This window comes from Oncorhynchus mykiss, chromosome 9 (assembly GCF_013265735.2).
Source record: "Oncorhynchus mykiss isolate Arlee chromosome 9, USDA_OmykA_1.1, whole genome shotgun sequence".
Taxonomy (NCBI): Eukaryota; Metazoa; Chordata; class Actinopteri; order Salmoniformes; family Salmonidae; genus Oncorhynchus; species Oncorhynchus mykiss.
The window spans coordinates 11390764-11413763 of NC_048573.1; the positions used below are offsets into that span (position 1 = coordinate 11390764).

The 23000-nt window shown below is 46.8% G+C and overlaps 1 protein-coding gene across 1 annotated transcript; it reads left to right on the forward strand.

The window, feature by feature from the left end:
* Nucleotides 1-498: 498 nt before the first annotated feature.
* On the forward strand, nt 499-20790 carry LOC110531443 (protein pygopus-like). Its single transcript, XM_036987310.1, has 5 exons — nt 499-678; nt 14841-14933; nt 15573-15630; nt 17342-17583; nt 17667-20790. The coding sequence occupies exons 3-5, from the start codon at nt 15588-15590 to the stop codon at nt 18678-18680; spliced, it is 1299 nt and encodes a 432-aa protein (XP_036843205.1). The 5' UTR covers nt 499-678; nt 14841-14933; nt 15573-15587; the 3' UTR covers nt 18681-20790.
* The last annotated feature ends 2210 nt before the right edge of the window (nt 20791-23000 follow it).

A 23000-nucleotide genomic window follows, 5' to 3' on the forward strand; every position in this document is an offset into this window, starting at 1 on the left:
CCCTCACTCTCTCTCTCTATCCCTCTATCCTCTCCTCTCTCTCTCTCTCTCTCTCTCTCTCTGTCCCCCCACTCCTTATTTCCTCTCCTCCCTCTCTCCCTCTGTCCCCCCACTCCCTCTATCCTCTCCTCCCTCTCTCTCTCTGTCCCCCCACTCCCTCTATCCTCTCCTCCCTCTCTCTCTGTCCCTCACTCTCTCTCTATCCTCTCCTCCCTCTCTCTCTGTCCCCCCACTCCCTCTATTCTCTCCTCCCTCTCTCTCTGTCCCCCCACTCCTTATTTCCTCTCCTCCCTCTCTCTCTGTCCCCCCACTCCCTCTATCCTCTCCTCCCTCTGTCCCCCCACTCCCTCTATTCTCTCCTCCCTCTCTCTCTGTCCCCCACTCTCTCTCTATCCCTCTTCTCTCCCCTCTCACTATCTGCACCCTTCTCTCCAGCCACCTTTCTTTCATGAACCAACCTCTCTTCTCCATCTTTCCATTTCTCTTCTAGTCTTCTCTTCCTTCTTTCTCTCCCTCACTCTCTTAGCTTCCTCCATCTCCCCCATTCTCTCTTCCTCCATCTCCCCCACCCCCTCTCTTCCTCTCTCTCTCTTCTCTCCTCAGTGTGATCTGGAGAGCTTCCAGGAAGCCTGCTGTCAGAGGGAATAAGTCTGATGCTCCAACTGTAACACACACACGGTTTGGCTCTTACAGAACATAATTCTATTACTGCTCTTTCAGAGAGGGAGAGGGAGAGGGAGAGGGAGAGGGAGGGAGGGAGAGAGAGAGAGAGAGAGAGAGAGAGAGAGAGAGAGAGAGAGAGAGAGAGAGAGAGAGAGAGAGAGAGAGAGAGAGAGAGAGAGAGAGAGAGAGAGAGAGAGAGAGAGAGAGAGAGAGAGAGAGAGAGAGAGAGAGAGAGAGAGAGAGAGAGAGAGAGAGAGAGAGAGAGAGAGAGGGAGAGAGGGAGAGAGAGAATATGATTAATGCATACTGACATAGTCTGGTCTCTGTCGGTGGGAATACACAACTGTCCAGCTACCAGACACACACACACAGATAGATAGACGGACATATAGACAAATAGATAGTGAATGTATGTTATGTTGTCTATCTGATGTATAGTAGTGTTGCTAGTGATGTTGTATTGCTGTTGTTGACCTTGGTGTGTGTGTGGATATGTTTAACTATTCTTGGGAGCAGAAGTCCCCCTCAAGAACAGTAAACAAACAAAGATTTGACCAACTGGGGTCCTTTTGTTGGTTCCCAGGAGGTCAAAGGTTATTTCTAGGGGGTTTAGGGTTAGAAATGCATTAAGGGTTAGGAGCTAGGTTTAGGAGCTAGGTTTAGAGGGTTAGAAATGCATTAAGGGTTAGGAGCTAGGTTTAGGGTTCGGAGCTAGGGTTAGGTTTAGGGTTAGCAGCTAGGGTTAGCTTTAGTTTTAAGAGCTAGGGTTAGTTTTAGGGTTAGAAGCCAGGGTTAGGTGCTAGGGTTAAGAGCTAGGTTCAGGGTTAAGAGCTAGGGTTAGTTTTAGGGTTAGGAGCCAGGGTTAGGTGCTAGGGTTAAGAGCTAGGTTTAGGGTTAAGAGCTAGGGTTAGTTTTAGGGTTAGGTGCTAGGGTTAAGAGCTAGGGTTAGGAGCCAGGGTTAGGTTTAGGGTTAGGTTTAGGGTTAAGATTTAGGGTTAGGAGCTAGGGTTAGGTTTAGGGTTAAGAGCTAGGGTTAGTTTTAGGGTTACGAGCTAGGGTTAGGGTTAAGAGCTAGTGTTAGGTTTAGGGTTAGGTGCTAGGGTTAGGAGCTAGGGTTAGGTTTAGGGTTAGGAGTGAGGATTAGGAACCAGGGTTAGGTGCTAGGGTTAAGAGCTAGGGTTAGCTGTAGGGTTAGGGTTATAAACTAGTGTTAGGTTTAGTGTTAGGACCTAGGGTTTGTTTTTGGATTAGGAGCTAGAGTTAGGTTTAGTGTTAAGAGCTAGGGTTAGGTTTAGTGTTAGGGGCTAGGGTTAGGAGCCAGGGTTTGTTTTTGGGTTAGGAGCTAGGGTTAGGTTTAGTGTTATGTTTAGTGTTAGACGCTAGAGTTAGGTTTGGGTTAGGTTTAGAGTTAGGAGCTAGGGTTAGGAGCTAGGGTTAGTTTTAGGGTTAGGGTTATAAACTAGTGTTGGGTTTAGTGTTAAGAGCTAGAGTTAGGTTTATGGTTAGGAGCTAGAGTTAGGTTTAGGGTTAGGTTTAGGGTTAGGAGCTAGGATTTGTTTTTGGGTTAGGGTTATAAACTAGGGTTAGGTTTAGAGTTAGGAGCTAGGGTTTGGAGCTAGGGTTAGGAGCTAGGGTTAGGTGTAGGTATAGGGTTAGGAGCTATGGTCAGGTTGAGTGTTTTTGGAGCTAGAGTTAGATTCAGAGTTAGGAGCTAGGGTTAGGAGCTAGGGTTAAGAGCTAGGGTTATGTTTAGAGTTAGGAGCTAGGGTTAGGTGTAGCGTTAGGAGCTATGGTTAGGTTGAGTGTTTTTGGAGCTAGGGTTAGGTTTAGGGTTCGGAGCTAGGTTTAGGAGCTAGTGTTAGGGTTAGGGTTAGACTGTGTGTGTAGACTGACACAGTGTGTGTGTAGACTGACACAGTGTGTGTGTAGACTGACACAGTGTGTGTGTAGACTGTCACAGTGTGTGTGTAGTCTGTCACAGTGTGTGTGTAGACTGTCACAGTGTGTGTGTAGACTGTCACAGTGTGTGTGTAGACTGTCACAGTGTGTGTGTAGACTGACACAGTGTGTGTGTAGACTGACACAGTGTGTGTGTAGACTGTCACAGTGTGTGTGTAGACCGACACAGTGTGTGTGTAGACCGACACAGTGTGTGTGTAGACTGTCACAGTGTGTGTGTAGACTGTCACAGTGTGTGTGTAGACCGACACAGTGTGTGTGTAGACCGACACAGTGTGTGTGTAGACTGACACAGTGTGTGTGTAGACTGACACAGTGTGTGTGTAGACTGTCACAGTGTGTGTAGACCGACACAGTGTGTGTGTAGACTGACACAGTGTGTGTGTAGACTGTCACAGTGTGTGTGTAGACTGACACAGTGTGTGTGTAGACTGACACAGTGTGTGTGTAGACTGACACAGTGTGTGTGTAGACTGACACAGTGTGTGTGTAGACTGTCACAGTGTGTGTGTAGACTGACACAGTGTGTGTGTAGACTGACACAGGGTGTGTGTAGACTGACACAGGGTGTGTGTAGACTGTCACAGTGTGTGTGTGTAGACTGTCACAGTGTGTGTGTGTAGACTGTCACAGTGTGTGTGTGTAGACTGACACAGGGTGTGTGTGTTTGTGACTAGGACAGAGAGAGAGAAACTGGCAGGATGGTTGTGACTGTGGCATACTGCACCAGCGGTTACAGACTGGCAATATGGGCAAACACAGACATGCCACCCCCACACACACACACACACACACACACACACACACACACCAACGAGCTGGCAGGATGCCCTGGCATTGGACTGGCAGAGAGGGGGAGAGAAAAAGAGAGGAAGAGGGGAGAGAGAGCACGAGAAATAGAGAGGAAGGGTAAGAGCCAGTCAGGCTTGGTTGGAGGAAGGGAATGGGGAAAGGGAATGGAGAAAGGGAATGGGGAAAGGGAATGGAGAAAGGGAATGGAGAAAGGGAATGGGGAAAGGGAATGGGGAAAGGGAATGGAGAAAGGGAATGGGGAAAGGGAATGGAGAAAGGGAATGGAGAAAGGGAATGGAGAAAGGGAATGGGGAAAGGGAATGGAGAAAGGGAATGGAGAAAGGGAATGGAGAAAGGGAATGGAGAAAGGGAATGGGGAAAGGGAATGGAGAAAGGGAATGGAGAAAGGGAATGGGGAAAGGGAATGGAGAAAGGGAATGGAGAAAGGGAATGGAGAAAGGGAATGGAGAAAGGGAATGGGGAAAGGGAATGGAGAAAGGGAATGGAGAAAGGGAATGGGGAAAGGGAATGGAGAAAGGGAATGGAGAAAGGGAATGGAGAAAGGGAATGGAGAAAGGGAATGGGGAAAGGGAATGGAGAAAGGGAATGGAGAAAGGGAATGGGGAAAGGGAATGGAGAAAGGGAATGGAGAAAGGGAATGGAGAAAGGGAATGGAGAAAGGGAATGGGGAAAGGGAATGGAGAAAGGGAATGGAGAAAGGGAATGGGGAATGGAGAAAGGGAATGGGGTAAGGGAATGGAGAAAGGGAATGGGGAATGGAGAAAGGGAATGGGGAAAGGGAATGGGGAAAGGGAATGGAGAAAGGGAATGGGGAAAGGGAATGGAGAAAGGGAATGGAGAAAGGGAATGGAGAAAGGGAATGGGGAAAGGGAATGGAGAAAGGGAATGGAGAAAGGGAATGGAGAAAGGGAATGGAGAAAGGGAATGGGGAAAGGGAATGGAGAAAGGGAATGGAGAAAGGGAATGGGGAATGGAGAAAGGGAATGGGGTAAGGGAATGGAGAAAGGGAATGGGGAATGGAGAAAGGGAATGGGGAAAGGGAATGGGGAAAGGGAATGGAGAAAGGGAATGGAGAAAGGGAATGGGGAAAGGGAATGGGGAAAGGGAATGGAGAAAGGGAAAGGGGATGGAGAAAGGGAATGGAGAAAGGGAATGGAGAAAGGGAAAGGGGATGGAGAAAGGGAATGGGGAAAGAGAATGGAGAAAGGGAATGGAGAAAGGGAATGGGGAAAGGGAATGGGGAAAGGGAATGGAGAAAGGGAAAGGGAATGGAGAAAGGGAATGGGGAAAGGGAATGGAGAAAGGGAATGGGGAAAGGGAATGGAGAAAGGGAATGGGGAAAGGGAATGGGAAACAGGAATGGAGAAAGGGAATGGAGAAAGGGAATGGGAAACAGGAATGGAGAAAGGGAATGGAGAACGGGAATGGGGAAAGGGAATGGAGAAAGGGAATGGGGAAAGGGAATGGGGAATGGGGAAAGGGAATGGAGAAAGGGAATGGGGAAAGGGAATGGGGAATGGGGAAAGGGAATGGAGAACGGGAATGGGGAAAGGGAATGGAGAAAGGGAATGGGGAAAGGGAATGGAGAAAGGGAATGGGGAAAGGGAATGGGGAATGGGGAAAGGGAATGGGAAACAGGAATGGAGAAAGGGAATGGAGAACGGGAATGGGGAAAGGGAATGGGAAACAGGAATGGAGAAAGGGAATGGAGAACGGGAATGGGGAAAGGGAATGGAGAAAGGGAATGGGGAAAGGGAATGGGGAATGGGGAAAGGGAATGGAGAAAGGGAATGGAGAAAGGGAATGGAGAACAGGAATGGAGAAAGGGAATGGGGAAAGGGAATGGGAAACAGGAATGGAGAAAGGGAATGGAGAACGGGAATGGGGAAAGGGAATGGAGAAAGGGAATGGGGAAAGGGAATGGAGAACGGGAATGGGGAAAGGGAATGGAGAAAGGGAATGGAGAACGGGAATGGAGAACGAGAAAGGGAATGGGGAACAGGAATGGAGAAAGGGAATGGAGAACGGGAATGGGGAACAGGAATGGGGAAAGGGAATGGGAAACAGGAATGGAGAAAGGGAATGGAGAACGGGAATGGGGAAAGGGAATGGAGAAAGGGAATGGGGAATGGGAATGAAGAAAGGGAATGGAGAATGGGAATGAAGAAAGGGAATCTCTCTCTCTGTCTCTCTCTCTCTCTGTCTCTCTGTCTCTCTCTCTCTCTCTCTCTCTGTCTCTCTCTCTCTCTGTCTCTCTCTCTGTCTCTCTCTCTCTGTCTCTCTCTCTGTCTCTCTCTCTCTCTCTCTCTCTGTCTCTCGCTTACTCTCTCTCTGTCTCTCTCTCGCTCTCTCGCTCTCTCTCTGTCTCTCTCTCTCTGTCTCTCTCTCTCTCTCTGTCTCTCTCTCTCTCTCTCTCTCTCTGTCTGTCTCTCTCACTCTCTCTCTCTCTCTCTCTCTCTCTGTCTCTCTCTCTCTCTCTGTCTGTCTCTCTCACTCTCTCTCTCTCTCTGTCTCTCTCTCTCTCAGTGCTTTGAAGCAGTAATCTATCCGGGGACTGCTATCCGGGGACACACACTCAAATTCCCCCACTGTTACTGGTATACTCTCCTCCCCTCCTTTCCTCCTCTCCTCTGTCTCTCTTCCTCCTCTCTCCTCCTTCTATGTAGTAACATTAAGAACACTTGCTCTTTCCATGACATGGACTGACCAGGTGAATCCAGGTGAGAGCTATGATCCCTTATTGATGTCACTTGTTAAATCCACTTCAATCAGTGTTGATGAAGGGGAGGAGGCAGGTTAAAGAAAGATATTTAAGCCTTGAGACAATTGAGACATGGATTGTGTATGTGTGCCGTTCAGAGCGTGAATGGACAAGACAAAAGATGTAAGTTCGTTTGAATGGGGTAGGGTAGAAGGTGCCAGGTGCACCGGTTTGAGTGTTTCAAGAACTGCAACGCTGCTGGGTTTTTCATGCTTAACAGATTCCCATTTAAATCAGCAATTAAATATTAGGAAGGGGTTCTTAATGTTTTGTGTACTCAGTGTACACTCTGATACGCAGACACACTGTCCAACCTCTCTCCCTCCCTCTCTCTCTCTCCCTCCCTCTCTCTCTCTCTCCCTACTTCCACTTTCTTCTACCTCAGCCCCCTCTTTCACCTTGGTTACAAACAACACACACACACACACACACACACACACACACACACACACACACACACAGAGAGAGAGAATAAAGGAGAGAGAGAATAAAGGAGAGAGAGAGAATAAAGGAGAGAGAGAGAATAAAGGAGAGAGAGAGAATAAAGGAGAGAGAGAGAATAAAGGAGAGAGAGAGAATAAAGGAGAGAGAGAGAATAAATGAGAGAGAGAGAGAGAATAAAGGAGAGAGAGAATAAAGGAGAGAGAGAGAGAATAAAGGAGAGAGAGAATAAAGGAGAGAGAGAATAAAGGAGAGAGAGAGAGAGGGAGAATAAGGAGAAAGAATAAAGGAGAGAGAGAATAAAGGAGAGAGAATAAAGGAGAGAGGGAATAAAGGAGAGAGAGAATAAGGAAAGAGAATAAAGGAGAGAGGGAATAAGGAGAGAGAATAAAGGAGAGAGGGAATAAGGAGAGAGAATAAAGGAGAGAGAGAGATAATAAAGGAGAGAGGGAATAAGGAGAGAATAAAGGAGAGAGGGAATAAGGAGAGGGAGAATAAGGAGAGAGAATAAAGGAGAGAGGGAATAAGGAGAGAGAGAATAAAGGAGCGAGAGAATAAAGGAGAGATGGAATAAGGAGAGAGAATAAAGGAGAGAGGGAATAAGGAGAGAGAATAAAGGAGAGAGAATAAAGGAGAGAGAGAATAAAGGAGAGATAGAATAAAGGAGAGAGGGAATAAGGAGAGAGAGAATAAAGGAGCGAGAGAATAAAGGAGAGATGGAATAAGGAGAGAGAATAAAGGAGAGAGGGAATAAGGAGAGAGAATAAAGGAGAGAGAGAATAAAGGAGAGAGAGAATAAAGGAGAGATAGAATAAGGAGAGAGAATAAAGGAGAGATAGAATAAAGGGGAGCGTGAGAGAGAGAATAAAGGGGAGAGAGAGAGAAGGATGGGTGGGCGGTAGCTCCTGTCATGTCTGCAGTGTGGAACTAGGTCAGGCGTCACATTCATTAACATCCCCCTCACACACACACACACACACACACACACATGCTCCGCTCAGACACATGCACGCACACACCACACACACACAAAGCTGGCTAGAACACACAGACAGACACACACTCACACACACACAGACTCTGGGACAGACTGCAAATGCAAAACACTATACACACGCAAAGACACACACACACACACACACCATACCCCCCCCCCCCCCCCCCCCCCCCCCCATCCCCCCCTCGAGCTCTCCTTTCTCACACCACATACCCGGCCACGTTACAGCCCCCTGCCCCACATCGAGCCCCCTTGCTGGGCTGACATCAGGCAGGCAGCCCCCTGTAGCGCTGGAGCTCTAGTTAGCATTAGCCACGAGGAACCATTGATTGATTCACTGTAATTTCATTATGTGAAAGACACACACGTCATATATGTTATCATGATAGAAAGACTACATTCCACCCTCCTCTGTAGTGTACACTACTTAACTACATTCCACCCTCCTCTGTAGTGTACACTACTTAACTACATTCCACCCTCCTCTGTAGTGTACACTACTTAACTACATTCCACCCTCCTCTGTAGTGTACACTACTTAACTACATTCCACCCTCCTCTGTAGTGTACACTACTTAACTACATTCCACCCTCCTCTGTAGTGTACACTACTTAACTACATTCCACCCTCTGTAGTGTACACTACTTAACTACATTCCACCCTCCTCTGTAGTGTACACTACTTAATTACATTCCACCCTCCTCTGTAGTGTACACTACTTAACTACATTCCACCCTCCTCTGTAGTGTACACTACTTAACTACATTCCACCCTCCTCTGTAGTGTACACTACTTAACTACATTCCACCCTCCTCTGTAGTGTACACTACTTAACTACATTCCACCCTCCTCTGTAGTGTACACTACTTAACTACATTCCACCCTCCTCTGTAGTGTACACTACTTAACTACATTCCACCCTCCTCTGTAGTGTACACTACTTAACTACATTCCACCCTCCTCTGTAGTGTACACTACTTAACTACATTCCACCCTCCTCTGTAGTGTACACTACTTAACTACATTCCACCCTCCTCTGTAGTGTACACTACTTAACTACATTCCACCCTCCTCTGTAGTGTACACTACTTAACTACATTCCACCCTCCTCTGTAGTGTACACTACTTAACTACATTCCAACCTCCTCTGTAGTGTACACTACTTAACTACATTCCACCCTCCTCTGTAGTGTACACTACTTAACTACATTCCACCCTCCTCTGTAGTGTACACTACTTAACTACATTCCACCCTCCTCTGTAGTGTACACTACTTAACTACATTCCACCCTCCTCTGTAGTGTACACTACTTAACTACATTCCACCCTCCTCTGTAGTGTACACTACTTAACTACATTCCACCCTCCTCTGTAGTGTACACTACTTAACTACATTCCACCCTCCTCTGTAGTGTACACTACTTAACTACATTCCACCCTCCTCTGTAGTGTACACTACTTAACTACATTCCACCCTCCTCTGTAGTGTACACTACTTAACTACATTCCACCCTCCTCTGTAGTGTACACTACTTAACTACATTCCACCCTCCTCTGTAGTGTACACTACTTAACTACATTCCACCCTCCTCTGTAGTGTACACTACTTAACTACATTCCACCCTCCTCTGTAGTGTACACTACTTAACTACATTCCACCCTCCTCTGTAGTGTACACTACTTAACTACATTCCACCCTCCTCTGTAGTGTACACTACTTAACTACATTCCACCCTCCTCTGTAGTGTACACTACTTAACTACATTCCACCCTCCTCTGTAGTGTACACTACTTAACTACATTCCACCCTCCTCTGTAGTGTACACTACTTAACTACATTCCACCCTCCTCTGTAGTGTACACTACTTAACTACATTCCACCCTCCTCTGTAGTGTACACTACTTAACTACATTCCACCCTCCTCTGTAGTGTACACTACTTAACTACATTCCACCCTCCTCTGTAGTGTACACTACTTAACTACATTCCACCCTCCTCTGTAGTGTACACTACTTAACTACATTCCACCCTCCTCTGTAGTGTACACTACTTAACTACATTCCACCCTCTGTAGTGTACACTACTTAACTACATTTCAAAGGAATAGCTATTAAGACCCACCTTGTACTTCTGCTGTGGTGTTTCCTTCATAGTGCAGTAGTGTGTACTTCTTAGTGTAGTAGTGTGTACCTCTTAGTGTAGCAGTAGTATAGACAGTAAAGTGGAGGGTCTACTTGGTGAAGTAGTGTGCATTTCCTAGTGCAGTAGTTCCCAGTAGTAGACCTAACTGAAGTGTAGAAGGTTGCCGTGGAGATGAGGTCTCTGAAGCCTTAGCAGCAGTCAAACTGTCTGTTCTGACAGCTGGATCAATGTTATTCAAGAACACACCGGATAACAAGGTACAAAACACTGGTACAAAACACTGGTACACAACACTGGTACAAAACACTGGTACACAACACTGGTACACAACACTGGTACACAACACTGGTACAAAACACTGGTACACAACACTGGTACAAAACACTGGTACAAAACACTGGTACACAACACTGGTACAAAACACTGGTACACAACACTGGTACAAAACACTGGTACAAAACACTGGTACAAAACACTGGTACACAACACTGGTACAAAACACTGGTACAAAACACTGGTACAAAACACTGGTACACAACACTGGTACAAAACACTGGTACACAACACTGGTACAAAACACTGGTACAAAACACTGGTACACTGATGTGTCAGTGTCTCTCTACCCAGTCTATGTGTGTACAGGGAGTTGAGCCTTGGCAGTCTATCTCAGTCTATGTGTGTACAGGGAGTTGAGCCTTGGCAGTCTATCTCAGTCTATGTGTGTACAGGGAGTTGATCCTTAGCAGTCTATCTCAGTCTATGTGTGTACAGGGAGATGAGCCTTGGCAGTCTATGTGTGTACAGGGAGTTGAGCCTTAGCAGTCTATCTCAGTCTATGTGTGTACAGGGAGTTGAGCCTTGGCAGTCTATCTCAGTCTATGTGTGTACAGGGAGTTGAGCCTTGGCAGTCTATCTCAGTCTATGTGTGTACAGGGAGTTGAGCCTTAGTAGTCTATCTCAGTCTATGTGTGTACAGGGAGTTGATCCTTAGCAGTCTATCTCAGTCTATGTGTGTACAGGGAGTTGAGCCTTAGTAGTCTATCTCAGTCTATGTGTGTACAGGGAGTTGAGCCTTGGCAGTCTATCTCAGTCTATGTGTGTACAGGGAGTTGAGCCTTAGCAGTCTATCTCAGTCTATGTGTGTACAGGGAGTTGAGCCCTAGTAGTCTATCTCAGTCTATGTGTGTACAGGGAGTTGAGCCTTGGCAGTCTATGTACACACACACACGCGCACACACACACGCACACACACACACACACACACACACACACACACACACACACTATCTCTCCCTCCAGTCTCTAGTTGTGTTTTTCCCATGGTAATTTCACTTCCTGACTGACTGGTGCAAGGTTTACTATATAGAAGACCTTCCTGTTTACGCAAATGCTGTCCAGGACTAGACGTATTATTGTAGTGAAAGAAAACAACATGTGAAATATCCAACACACACACACACACACACGTGTACACACACACACACACACACACATATACACACACACACACACACACACACACACACACACACACACACACGTACACACACACACACACACACGTACACACACACACACACACACACACACACACGTACACACACACACACACACACGTACACACACACACACACACACACACACACACACACACACACACATATACACACACACACACGTACACACACACACACACACACACACACACACACACACACACACACGTACACACACACACACACACACACACACACACACACACACACACACACACGTACACACACACACACACACACACACACACGTACACACACACACACACACACACACACACACATACACACACACATGCAGCAGCATCTATAGCCTGACACACAACACTGTGTGGGTGTGTGTACTGTAATATTTCCCACACTGTGCTGATACAGTACATGTTATCCTAATCTGTTCAACACACATTTGAATGCCAAGTGGATTAGAACACTGCTTGTCACGGTATAGAGCTTGTCACACACACACACACACACGCACACACACACACACAGTCTGCATAAAATCAGAGAAAGAGACTGGCTTTATTTTGGGCACAAATTCCCTTTGAGTGAGTGAGTTTGTGAGAGAGAGAGAGAGAGAGAGAAACAAACATTGGAATAGTGTCATTAGAAGTAGCAGTAGCCTAGCTACTCTAGATAACAGATTCTGTTGCAGAGGGTGACCCAGTCCTGGACCAATCAGAGGGTCACTGAATCACAATCTGATGAGGAGAGAGTACTCCTCCATCTAGTGGCGGTTGTAGGAACTGACACTTCCATAGAGGTTGAAGTGGGTGTCTGGTTTTAGGGTTGGTTTCAGGTGATATTGAACTAAATATGATTGATTTCTTTCCAGCGTTTACCTGCTACCCCCAAGTGACGTTACAAGCAGATATTTTTTCTCTCTATCTACCCCATTCCTGCATCCATCTTTCTCTTATTCCCCCCCCCCTTCTCTGTCCCTATTCTCTCTCTACCCCTTTCTCTCTCTCTCTCTCTATCTGTCCTCCCTTCCATCTGTTCTCTAGATCTATCCTCTTTCTCTCTCTATCTGTCCTCTCTCTCTCAGAGGTGGTGTAGGTTAGATCAATAGCCATTACCAGCCCTGCTGCTGACATGCCATTCATTTCCACTGGAAGAGAGACCTGATACTCCCTCTGGGACTAGACAGACAGACAGACAGACAGACAGACAGACAGACAGACAGACAGACAGACAGACAGACAGACAGACAGACAGACAGACAGACAGACAGACAGACAGACAGTTGAAGTCGGAAGTTTACATACACCTTAGACAAATACATTTAAACTCTGTTTTTCACAATTCCTGACATTTAATCCTATTAAAAATTCCCTGTCTTAGGTCAGTTAGGATCACCATTTTATTTTAAGAATGTTAAATGTCAGGATAATAGTAGAGAGAATTATTTATTTCAGCTTTTATTTCTATCATCACATTCCCAGTGGGTCAGAAGTTTACATACACTCAATTAGTATTTGGTAGCATTGCCTTTAAATTGTTTAACTTGGGTCAAACGTTTTGGGTTGCCTTCCACAAGCTTTCCACAATAAGTTGGGGGAATTTTGGCTCATTCCTCCTGACAGAGCTGGTGTAACTGAGTCAGGTTTGTAGGCCTCCTTGCTCACACACACACTTTTTCAGTTTTGCCCACAAACTTTCTATAAGATTGAGGTCAGGGCTTTGTGATGGCCACTCCAATACCTTGACTTTGTTGTCCTTAAGCCATTTTGACACAACTTTGGAACTATGTTTGGGGTCATTGTCCTTTTGGAAAACCCATTTGAGATGTTGCTTCAATATATCCACATAATTTTCCTACCTCATGATGCCATCTATTTTGTGAAGTGCACCAGTCCCTCCTGCAGCAAAGCACCCCCACAACATGATGCTGCTACCCCCATGCTTCACGGTTGGGATGGTGTTCTTCGGCTTGCAAGCCTCCACCTTTTTCCTCCAAACATAATGATGGTCATTATGGCCAAACAGTTCTATTTTTGTTTCATCAGACCAGAGGACATTTTTCCAAAAAGTACGATCTTTGTCCCCATGTGCAGTTGCAAACCGTAGTCTGGCTTTTTATAGTGGTTTTGGAGCAGTGGCTTCTTCCTTGCTGAGCGGCCTTTCAGGTTATGTTGATATAGGACTCGTTTTACTGTGGACATAGATACTTTTGTACCTGTTTCCTCCAGCATCTTCACAAGGTCTTTTCTATGGTGTTCCCATAGACCAGTTGATTAAAGCGTGGCGCCTTAATGACTTGGGCACTAAATAAGAGGTCATGTAGGAGGGGAGGAGCGAAGCTGAGAAAACACAGAGAGAGAAGGAAGGAGAGAGTATAGTGGCTCAGCAGCAGTACAGTGAAGTAACTCTCCCTCCTTCCCCTCTCGCCCCTTTTCCTTTTAACACACCATCCCTAGCCATGGTGTCAAGAAGAGCTTAGTGTGTGCGTGTGTGCGCGCGTGTGTGTGTGTGTGTGCGTGCGCGTGTGTGTGCGCGTGTGTGTGTGCGAGTGTGTGTGCGTGCGTGTGTGTGCGTGTTTTGGTGGCGGCAGGGAAAGGCTATACATCTTTGGAATGTGCTGGCTTTGTGATAACCAGGGGAGAAAGGGGAGGGAGGGATGGGGGAGGGATGAGGGAGGGAGGGATGAGGGAGGGAGGGATGGGAGGGAGGGATGGGGGAGGGAGGGAGCAACGGAGGGATGGGGGACGGAGGGAGGGAGGGAGGGAGCAATTGGGGGATGGGGGAGGGAGGGATGGGAGGGAGGGGGGGAGGGAGCAACGGCGGGATGAGGGAGGGAGGGGGGGAGGGAGGGTTGGAAGGGAGGGGGGGAGGGAGGGATGGGAGGGAGGGGGGAGGGAGCAACGGAGGGATGGAAGGGAGGGGGGGAGGGAGGGATGGGAGGGAGGGGGGAGGGAGCAACGGCGGGATGGGGGAGGGAGGGAGGGAGGTGGGAGGGAGGGGGGAGGGAGCAACGGAGGGAGGGAGGGAGGGAGGTGGGAGGGGGGAGGGAGGGAGGGAGGGAGGTGGGAGGGGGGAGGGAGCAACGGAGGGAGGGAGGGATCGGGGAGGGAGGGAGGGAGCAACGGAGGGATGGGGGAAGAGTTGCTCACGTGGGAACGACTGATTGGGGACAGTCTAGATGGCCAACACAAACAAATAGCCTTGGCTCTGGGAACCACTTGGAACACACACACACACAGTTATTTACGACCCCACCGGTCGGGAAGGAAGGAGGCCATGTTTTATAACAAAGCAGGGAAACGACTTGTCTGGCTGTGGGTCTTTTTTGTTCTTAGACATACCTTTATTTGGATAGGCATTTCATTTCTTTCTGCACCCCGAACCAAATCTCCTGTGCATGCTTTTTGGTCATGAAAGGAAAGCATTTTGTTATCATGAAAATTAGCACATTTTCTACATTTTGCTTCTCTGTTATGTCTATATCTGACCATTATCCCCCCCCCCCCCCCCCCCCCCCCCATCCCCCACCCCCACCCTCTCTCCAGGAGCAGATCCCAGGTCTTCAGGACCCATCTGTCCCCCGTTCAACCCAGACCAACTACAACAACCTGCTGCTCATCAGGAGGCACCTACAACAGGTACTGAGGGAGGTAGAGAGAAAGATAGAGAAAGAGGTAGAGAGAGAGGTAAGGAGGGGGTAGAGAGAGGTAAAGAGTCAGGTAGAGAGAGATAGGAAGAGAGGGAGATAGGGAGGGAGATGGAGAGAGATAGAGAGAGAGGTAAGGAGGGGGGTAGAGAGAGGTAGAGAGAGAGGTAAGGAGGGGGGTAGAGAGAGGTAGAGAGTCAGGTAGAGAGAGATAGGGAGAGAGGGAGGTAGAGAGAGGTAAGGAGGGGGGTAGAGAGAGGTAGAGAGCCGGGTAGAGAGAGATAGGGAGAGAGGAAGAGAGGGAGATAGAGAGAGGTAAGGAGAGAGATAGAGAAAGAGGTAGAGAGAGAGGTAAGGAGGGGGGTAGAGAGAGTTAGAGAGTCAGGTAGAGAGGGAGGTAGAGAGGGAGGTAGAGAGGGAGATAGAGAAGGGAGGTAGAGAGGTAAGGAGAGAGGTAGAGAGATAGGTAGAGACGGAGATAGAGAGGTAAGGAGAGAGGTAGAGAGGGAGGTAGAGAGAGAGAAATTGACCGACAGACAGACAGGGTCTTGGGCTTTTTGAAGTTGTTTTGTTTTTTGGCCAGTGTCTTTGTGTTAATAGATAAATATGGGGATGTTGTGTTGTTCACCAGGAGCAGAAGAGGCAGATGGAACAGATGACTGAGTGTCAGCAGGGGACAACATTTACAGGTACAGTCAAACTCCACACTAACATGTAAATATAAACTCAGCAAAAAAAGAAAGGTCCCTTTTTCAGGACCCTGTCTTTCAAAGATAATTCATCCAAATCCAAATAACTTCACAGATCTTCATTGTAAAGGGTTTAAACACTGTTTCCCATGCTTGTTCAATGAACCATAAACAATTAACGAACATGCACCTGTGGAACGGTCGTTAAGACACTAACATCTTACAGACGGTAGGCAATTAAGGTCACAGTTATGAAAACTTAGGACACTAAAGAGGCCTTGCTACTGACTCTGAGAAACACCAAAAGAAAGATTCCCAGGGTCCCTGCTCATCTGTGTGAACGTGCCTTAGGCATGCTGCAAGGAGACATGAGGACTGCAGATGTGGCCAGGGCAATAAATTGCAATGTCCGTACTGTGAGATGCCTAAGACAGCACTACAGGGAGACAGGACGGACAGCTGATCGTCCTCACAGTGACAGACCACGTGTAACAACACCTGCACAGGATCGGTACAGCCGAACATCACACCTGCGGGACAGGTACAGGATGGAAACAACAACTGCCCGAGTTACACCAGGAATGCACAATCCCTCCATCAGTGCTCAGACTGTCTGTAATAGACTGAGAGAGGCTGGACTGAGGGCTTGTAGTCCTGTTGTAAGGCAGGTCCTCACCAGACATCACCGGCAACAACGTCGCCTATGGGCACAAACCCACCGTCGCTGGACCAGACAGGACTGGCAAAAAGTGCTCTTCACTGACGAGTCTCGGTTTTGTCTCACCAGGGGTGATGGTTGGATTCACGTTTATCGTCGAAGGAATGAGCGTTACACCGAGGCCTGTACTCTGGAGCGGGATCGATTTGGAGGTGGAGGATCCGTCATGGTCTGGGGTGGTGTGTCACAGCATCATCGGACTGAGCTTGTTGTCATTGCAGGCAATCTCAATGTTGTGTGTTACAGGGAAGACATCCTCCTCCCTCATGTGGTACCCTTCCTACAGGCTCATCCTGACATGACCCTCCAGCATGACAATGCCATACAGCTCGTTCTGTGCATGATTTCCTGCAAGACAGGAATGTCAGTGTTCTGCCATGGCCAGAGAAGAGCCCGGATCTCAATCCCATTGAGCACATCTGGGACCTGTTGGATCGGAGGGTGAGGGCTAGGGCCATTCCCCCCAGAAATGTCAGGGAACTTGCAGGTGCCTTGGTGGAAGAGTGGGGTAACATCTCACAGCAAGAACTGGCAAATCTGGTGCAGTCAATGAGGAGGAGATGCACTGCAGTACTTAATGCAGCTGGTGGCCACACCAGATACTGACTGTTACTTTAGATTTTTCCCCCCTTTGATCAGGGACACATTATTCCATTTCTGTTAGTCACATGTCTGTGGAACTTGTTCAGTTTATGTCTCAGTTGTTTAATCTTGTTATGTTCACACAAATATTTACACATGTTAAGTTTTCTGAAAATAAACGCAGTTGACAGTGAGAGGACGTTTATGTCTCGTTTTATTTTCCTATTAATTCCAGGAAGTATTATCTAAATAATCTTGGCTTTCATTATCTCTAGCAGATACTCAACATGACATGAAATTAGAAGTATGGATATTCTCTGGTCTTATACTCGCCATCTTCTTCCCCCACTATCTCCTTCTCTCTCTGTCTCCTTCCCTCACTTCTCTCTCTATCTCCTTGCCTCTTTCTAGGTGGTGGTCGGCCTCTCCCTCCAGATTGTGTTGGAGGCGGAGGTTACCCCCTGGGTGTTCCCCAGCTATCCCACGGTGGTCCCCTCCCATCTGGGCCCGGTCACCTCTCCCTTCCCCCTGGACATCCAGGCCACCCAGGCCAACCTGGACCCCCAGGATCTCTCACCCAAGTGGGCAGGCCGGTAGGCGCCTTCATGGGTGGTCCTCCAGGCTCCAAGCAGCCCCTCTATCACCCTTCACAGGTAAGATAAACTAACAGTTGAGACAAGACAGTTGTTTTTGTGTTTTTCTTGCATTTCCTCATTCTCCTTGTTGTTGTTTACAGGGTGGAGAGTTTGTTGGTGCTGGTAGTATGCCAATGAGACAACCACAGTTGGCACACGGCATGATGGGAATGGGCGGTCCTGCTGGTCCTCCTAGGCCTGGGATGCAGCAACAGGTGTCCAGGATGGGGATGACAATCGGGGGGTTGGGGCCCGGGTCAGGGCCTGGGTCGGGGTCTGGTCACCCACAGCATCTACGACAGGCCCTGCACCATAGTGGTGGAGGGGCACCACTCCCTCGTATGATGTTTACCGCTCAGCAACACCAACAGACTGCAATGTGGCCTCCTCAGCAGCAGGGGGGGCTAGTGAATTCCATGCAGCATCGCATGCCCTGCAGTGATGGCCACATGGACCCGTTGGCTAATCACCAGCAGTCGCACGGACACATATTTCCTGGAGGGGGTGGAGGCGCCAACGGAAGCTGCAACCCGAACCCCAACACCCAGTTTACCCAGCAGGCATTGCGGTCGGGAATGCCCGGAGGCGGGGGTGGTAACAATTTTGCCCCCCACCAAGGACCTCCATCGTTACCCTCCAACCAAGGGGTCGGGGTGCCGTCCTTACCCAGGAGACTGATGCAGAAGCTGGGCGTATCCACGGCAGGGCAGCCCCTACCCTCCATGGTCCACCAAGGGCTTCAGCCTGGTATGAGGCCCAGGGGACCCCTCTCGGCCCTGGCTGGAATGAAACCCATTCCCCCTGGTATGATCCACCACCCAGGCCACGGTATGGCCCCACCTAGCTATCCTGCCTCTGGGGCCGTCGTCGCCAAACACCCACACCAACATCCCCATCCCCATGGGCCTGGGTATGGACCAGGTCAGGGGAACCCTGGACACAAGCTACCCCCGTATGAGTACACTCAGCGGGGGCAGAGTAATGGGGGGATGGGGGGTAGACCTGGTGGTGGTGGAGGAGGGGAGGTAGACTTTATTGATACTCTGGTGGGGTCGAACGAGGACTGGCTCAATAACCTCACTATGATAGACGAGTACCTGGAGCAGAACTCATAGGAGTGTGGTCAAAGGTTAAATGTCAGGGGTCAGTAAATTGACCTCATTCCTGTATAGAAACACTGGGGTTAGAAGTGTGACATGGACAGGGGATATAAAGGGCGTATGAAGGCTTTATAACTGGTAATAACAGGTGTGTGTACATTTCTAGAAGGTTGTAGAAAGTGCCATGGTTATACCTAACTTGAATGGACGGTTTGAGTGAATGTGATTGGTTGCTTCAGAGTGATCGGAGCACTACACAGCCAATCCGCTGCTGCCGCATAAACCAACCTCCCACCCCAAAATGGCTACATTCCCCGCAAGGTGTGCTGTCCCTTATCGCTGGAGGCCATATTGGAAAGAGGGAATGGACTTAAAACGGAACTCACGGAACACATGGAACACACAGAACCTCATCATCACATGGTTTCCTGGGAAACAGAAGCTTCACTCTAAAGAGCTAGCAACAGAGTAGTGGAGTCCAAGCATTCTCATTGGTTGTTTCTGTGTCTGAAGCTTGAACAGTGGACTAATAAAGTTATTTAAAATCCTCGCCCTTGTAGGGATTTCTCCTATCAAAGGGATAGGTGTATAAAACACACTGTGATTGGATAAAATCAACGTCCTCCAGCAATGCAATTGGTCCACTGTTTTTCAGTGTATTATTGTGATATGTTTCTAAAATAGCAGTTGAATTTGCAACACCAAATCTGAGGTTTACTTTTGTATCAAAGTCATTGAGTGTGATTTGGAAGCATAGCTCAAAAACACAACAATTGCAGATTAACCATTCGGATTATCTCCTGCTCTCACATAAGGTCTTTGAGCCAGTCAAAGGTGAATTAATACACATGGAAATACAGCCAATCCCTGATCAATTTGGGGTAATATAAATCACTGATTGGCCAAAGGAATTACAGAGGTGATCAGCCAATGTTGCCATGGCAATTTGTTATCACTATTTTGATTGAGATCAGTTATGTGGGGGCTTGTAAATAGTAAACTATTTTGGTAAACTGTATCATACACAAAAGAGAAGTACACATATTTATACTTCTTTTCTGCAGATTAAAAGTCTTCAGATTCCCTTTGTACATAAATAATAAAATAAAAAGATTGAAATTATAGCTCACAAAATGAAATCTGTTTTACACTAGAATAATCTTATTTTCATTTGTTTTAAATATGCAAGACAATACAGTTTGGGTTTTTTTCTCAGTAATACTGTGTATTACAATGTTATGACATAATTGTTATGTTTTTGACATAACGTGACTCCTGGTGCCCCAATGGCAAAAGGGTTCTTTTGAAAGGTGATGGAGAACATTTACGAACACACACACACCATCTCTCCATCTCTCACTCTGGCACTACCCCGCACTCCATACCTGTGAGGTGAAAGTTGATCATCTTGGTCCATCTACTGTAGTGTAATATCTTTGTTCACAGACAATATATCTGTCGATTTAGACATTATCAACATTTCATTACAATCCAAGACTACAATATATTCTGATCTGTATGACCTTTTCACAAGGTAAACAACGTGTAAAATGGAAGGCACTATACTATCATAGAATTAGAATGAGTAGAACAGGCACACCCATTCAACTCAATTGTGCTATTGAGTTCCAATTCCTTTCGTTTCGTTCTATTTCTAATGGCACTTTGCTATGTATGTCATTCCAATACCCACAACAATCTACTGTGCCGCACTCTATAAAAACACATGTAAATAGTCTATAGAGTTGGCTCCTCTCCTTGTCTCCTTTCCTTCATTCACACTGATCTGAACAAAATTACTGGTCGGGTGAAAGCTGGTTTGCTAGTAGGATTCCGCCATATTGCTTTCTCCTATCCTATTCCTATCCATTCACATTGGTGCTGATGACAGAGAGGAGACTAGGAGAGTAAGCTTGTTATGACTATTAGGAGGCACCCCCAGTAGGGTTTCTCCTACCTTAGGACCACACGGCGATTTATAAGCCATGACAAGGGGTTCATCGATTATCTGTGATTACATTTTTGTCCTTGTCTTGAGTTTTTTTTATTTTATATATATAATAAACTGTATAGATGGAAAAAAAATCATGAAAATAAATGCCATCTGGCTTTTTTATTTCACACTGTTTCTGCCAAGTTCTGTTTTTCACTCTGTTTTTTAATAACTCCCTTCCTTTTCCACTTATTTTTCATTCCCGAGGTGTTGCCTAGTTTAATTACCATGTCTAAACAATAGCCTTCCACTCCTATTCTTCCCTTTGTCTAGCATGCGTCACGTTGACACGTTCCACCTTCCATGATGTTAGCTAGTTGCGGCCTCTAGTGGTCATTCTATGAACTACACATATAACCTCCTGGGCATTTTAATGTGTCACGTAATGAGCACAGGACAAAGATTTCCCGTCAATTCTGCAGTTAACGTGATTCATGACAACGTCGCACTATGGAACCATAGTGGGGGAAACCTTGTTCACTTCTCAAGCTTTCTCTCTGAACTTATTTTGAACCCAAAGGCTTTCGCATGTATGCACACACACACACACACTTTCTCCCGGAGATTGTGGTTAACAGTCATCCCACACGTCTACAGAAAGCAGAAGCTCTGTGTGTGCATGTGGAGGAGTGTTTGTGTGAGTTTGCGTGCATGTGTGTGAAGCGTGTGTGCGTGTAGAGCGTGTGTATGGCGGTCGTATGCATCATTGAACTAGCATGCATTTAGCTGCAGGAAACAAATGACCTCTCATGATGTTTCTCTATGAAGTAGCCTGAATCTCTCCACCCGATGTCATTATTGTGTGTGTGTGTGTGTGTGTGTGTGCAGAGATGGGCGGTATTTGTGTTACATGTATATGAATTACGTATTTCAATTATTTTGCCATATTTATTTCACCGGCCTGAACTATAATTCAATGTATTTTGTAACAACGTACTTTCCGGGCCAGTAATTTATATTTTACAAATACAAAATACTTTTCTATATAATTTTTTATAGTGGTTCACAATTTTGTGGACCCTTTCAACCTGCTTTGGTATAAGAAGTCTGATGGCACTATGGTGTGTTAAGAGTGTCTGCCTGCTAAATGTCCAAAATGTACAATGTAAAAATGAACACTTGCAAAGCATGCTGGGTATTATTGTAATGAGCTCCGCCACAAAACAAGGCCAATAATTATATCCAGTGTGCTTTGCATTTTTACATTTACATTTACGTTTTGGTCATTTAGCAGACACTCTTATCCAGAGTGTCAGAGTCAGTGCATTCAACTAAGTTAGATAAAGAACTGCATATCACAGTCCTTTGTTACTGAGAATGTTGTTGTTGTTGTAGTGAGGCATTTGAAATGATAAAATACTCCAATATACCTGTATTTTATGTAAATACAATACTTTCAAAAGTATTTAGTATTTCAGTTTGATACATTGGTCTATATAGTGTCTTGTAAACTCAGCAAAAAAAAGAAACGCCCCTTTTTCAGGACTCTGTCTTTCATAGATAATTCCTAAAAATCTAAATAACTTCACAGATCTTCATTGTAAATGGTTTAGACACTGTTTCCCAGGCTTGTTCAATGAACCATAAACAATTAATGAACATGCGCCTGTGGAACGGTCATTAAGACACTAACAGCTTACAGACGGTAGGCAATTAAGGTCACAGTTATGAAAACTTAGGACACTAAAGAGGCCTTTCTACTGATTCTGAGAAACACCAAAAGAAAGATGCCCAGGGTCCCTGCTGAACGTGCCTTAGGCATGCTGCAAGAAGGCATGAGGACTGCAGATGTGGCCAGGGCAATGAATTGCAATGTCCGTATTGTGAGATGCCTAAGACAGCGCTACAGGGAGACAGGACGGACAGCTGATCGTCCTCACAGTGGCGACCACGTGTAACAACACCTGCACAGGATCGGTACATCCGAACATCACACCTGCGGGACAGGTACAGGATGGCAACAACAACTGCCCGAGTTACACCAGGAACGCACAATCCCTCCATCAGTGCTCAGACTGTCCGCAATAGGCTGAGAGAGGCTGGACTGAGGGCTTGTGGGCCTGTTGTAAAGGCATTTTCAGCCATTCCTGAACCTGAGACCAGAAACAGGCTACCTGACGCATGCACAAATCTGGGGACACCTAGCTATCCACTGACGCGATGTGATCATTCTCGCTCATTTTTCAGAATAAAAGCCTGAAACTATGTCTGAAGACTGTTCACACCCTGTGGAAGCCACAGGGAAAGGAATCTGGTTGATATCCCTTTAAATGGAGGATAGGCTTGCAATGGAACAGAGTAGTTACAGAAAAACAGCACTTCCTGGTTGGATTTTCCTCAGG

Coding starts and splice junctions, on each gene's coding strand:
- LOC110531443 (XM_036987310.1), top strand. CDS start 15,588: ATGGAACAGATGACTGAGTGTCAGCAGGGGACAACATTTACAG. Junction 15,631..17,341: donor GCAGGGGACAACATTTACAG/GTACAGTCAAAC, acceptor GCCTCTTTCTAG/GTGGTGGTCGGCCTCTCCCT. Junction 17,584..17,666: donor CCCTCTATCACCCTTCACAG/GTAAGATAAACT, acceptor TGTTGTTTACAG/GGTGGAGAGTTTGTTGGTGC.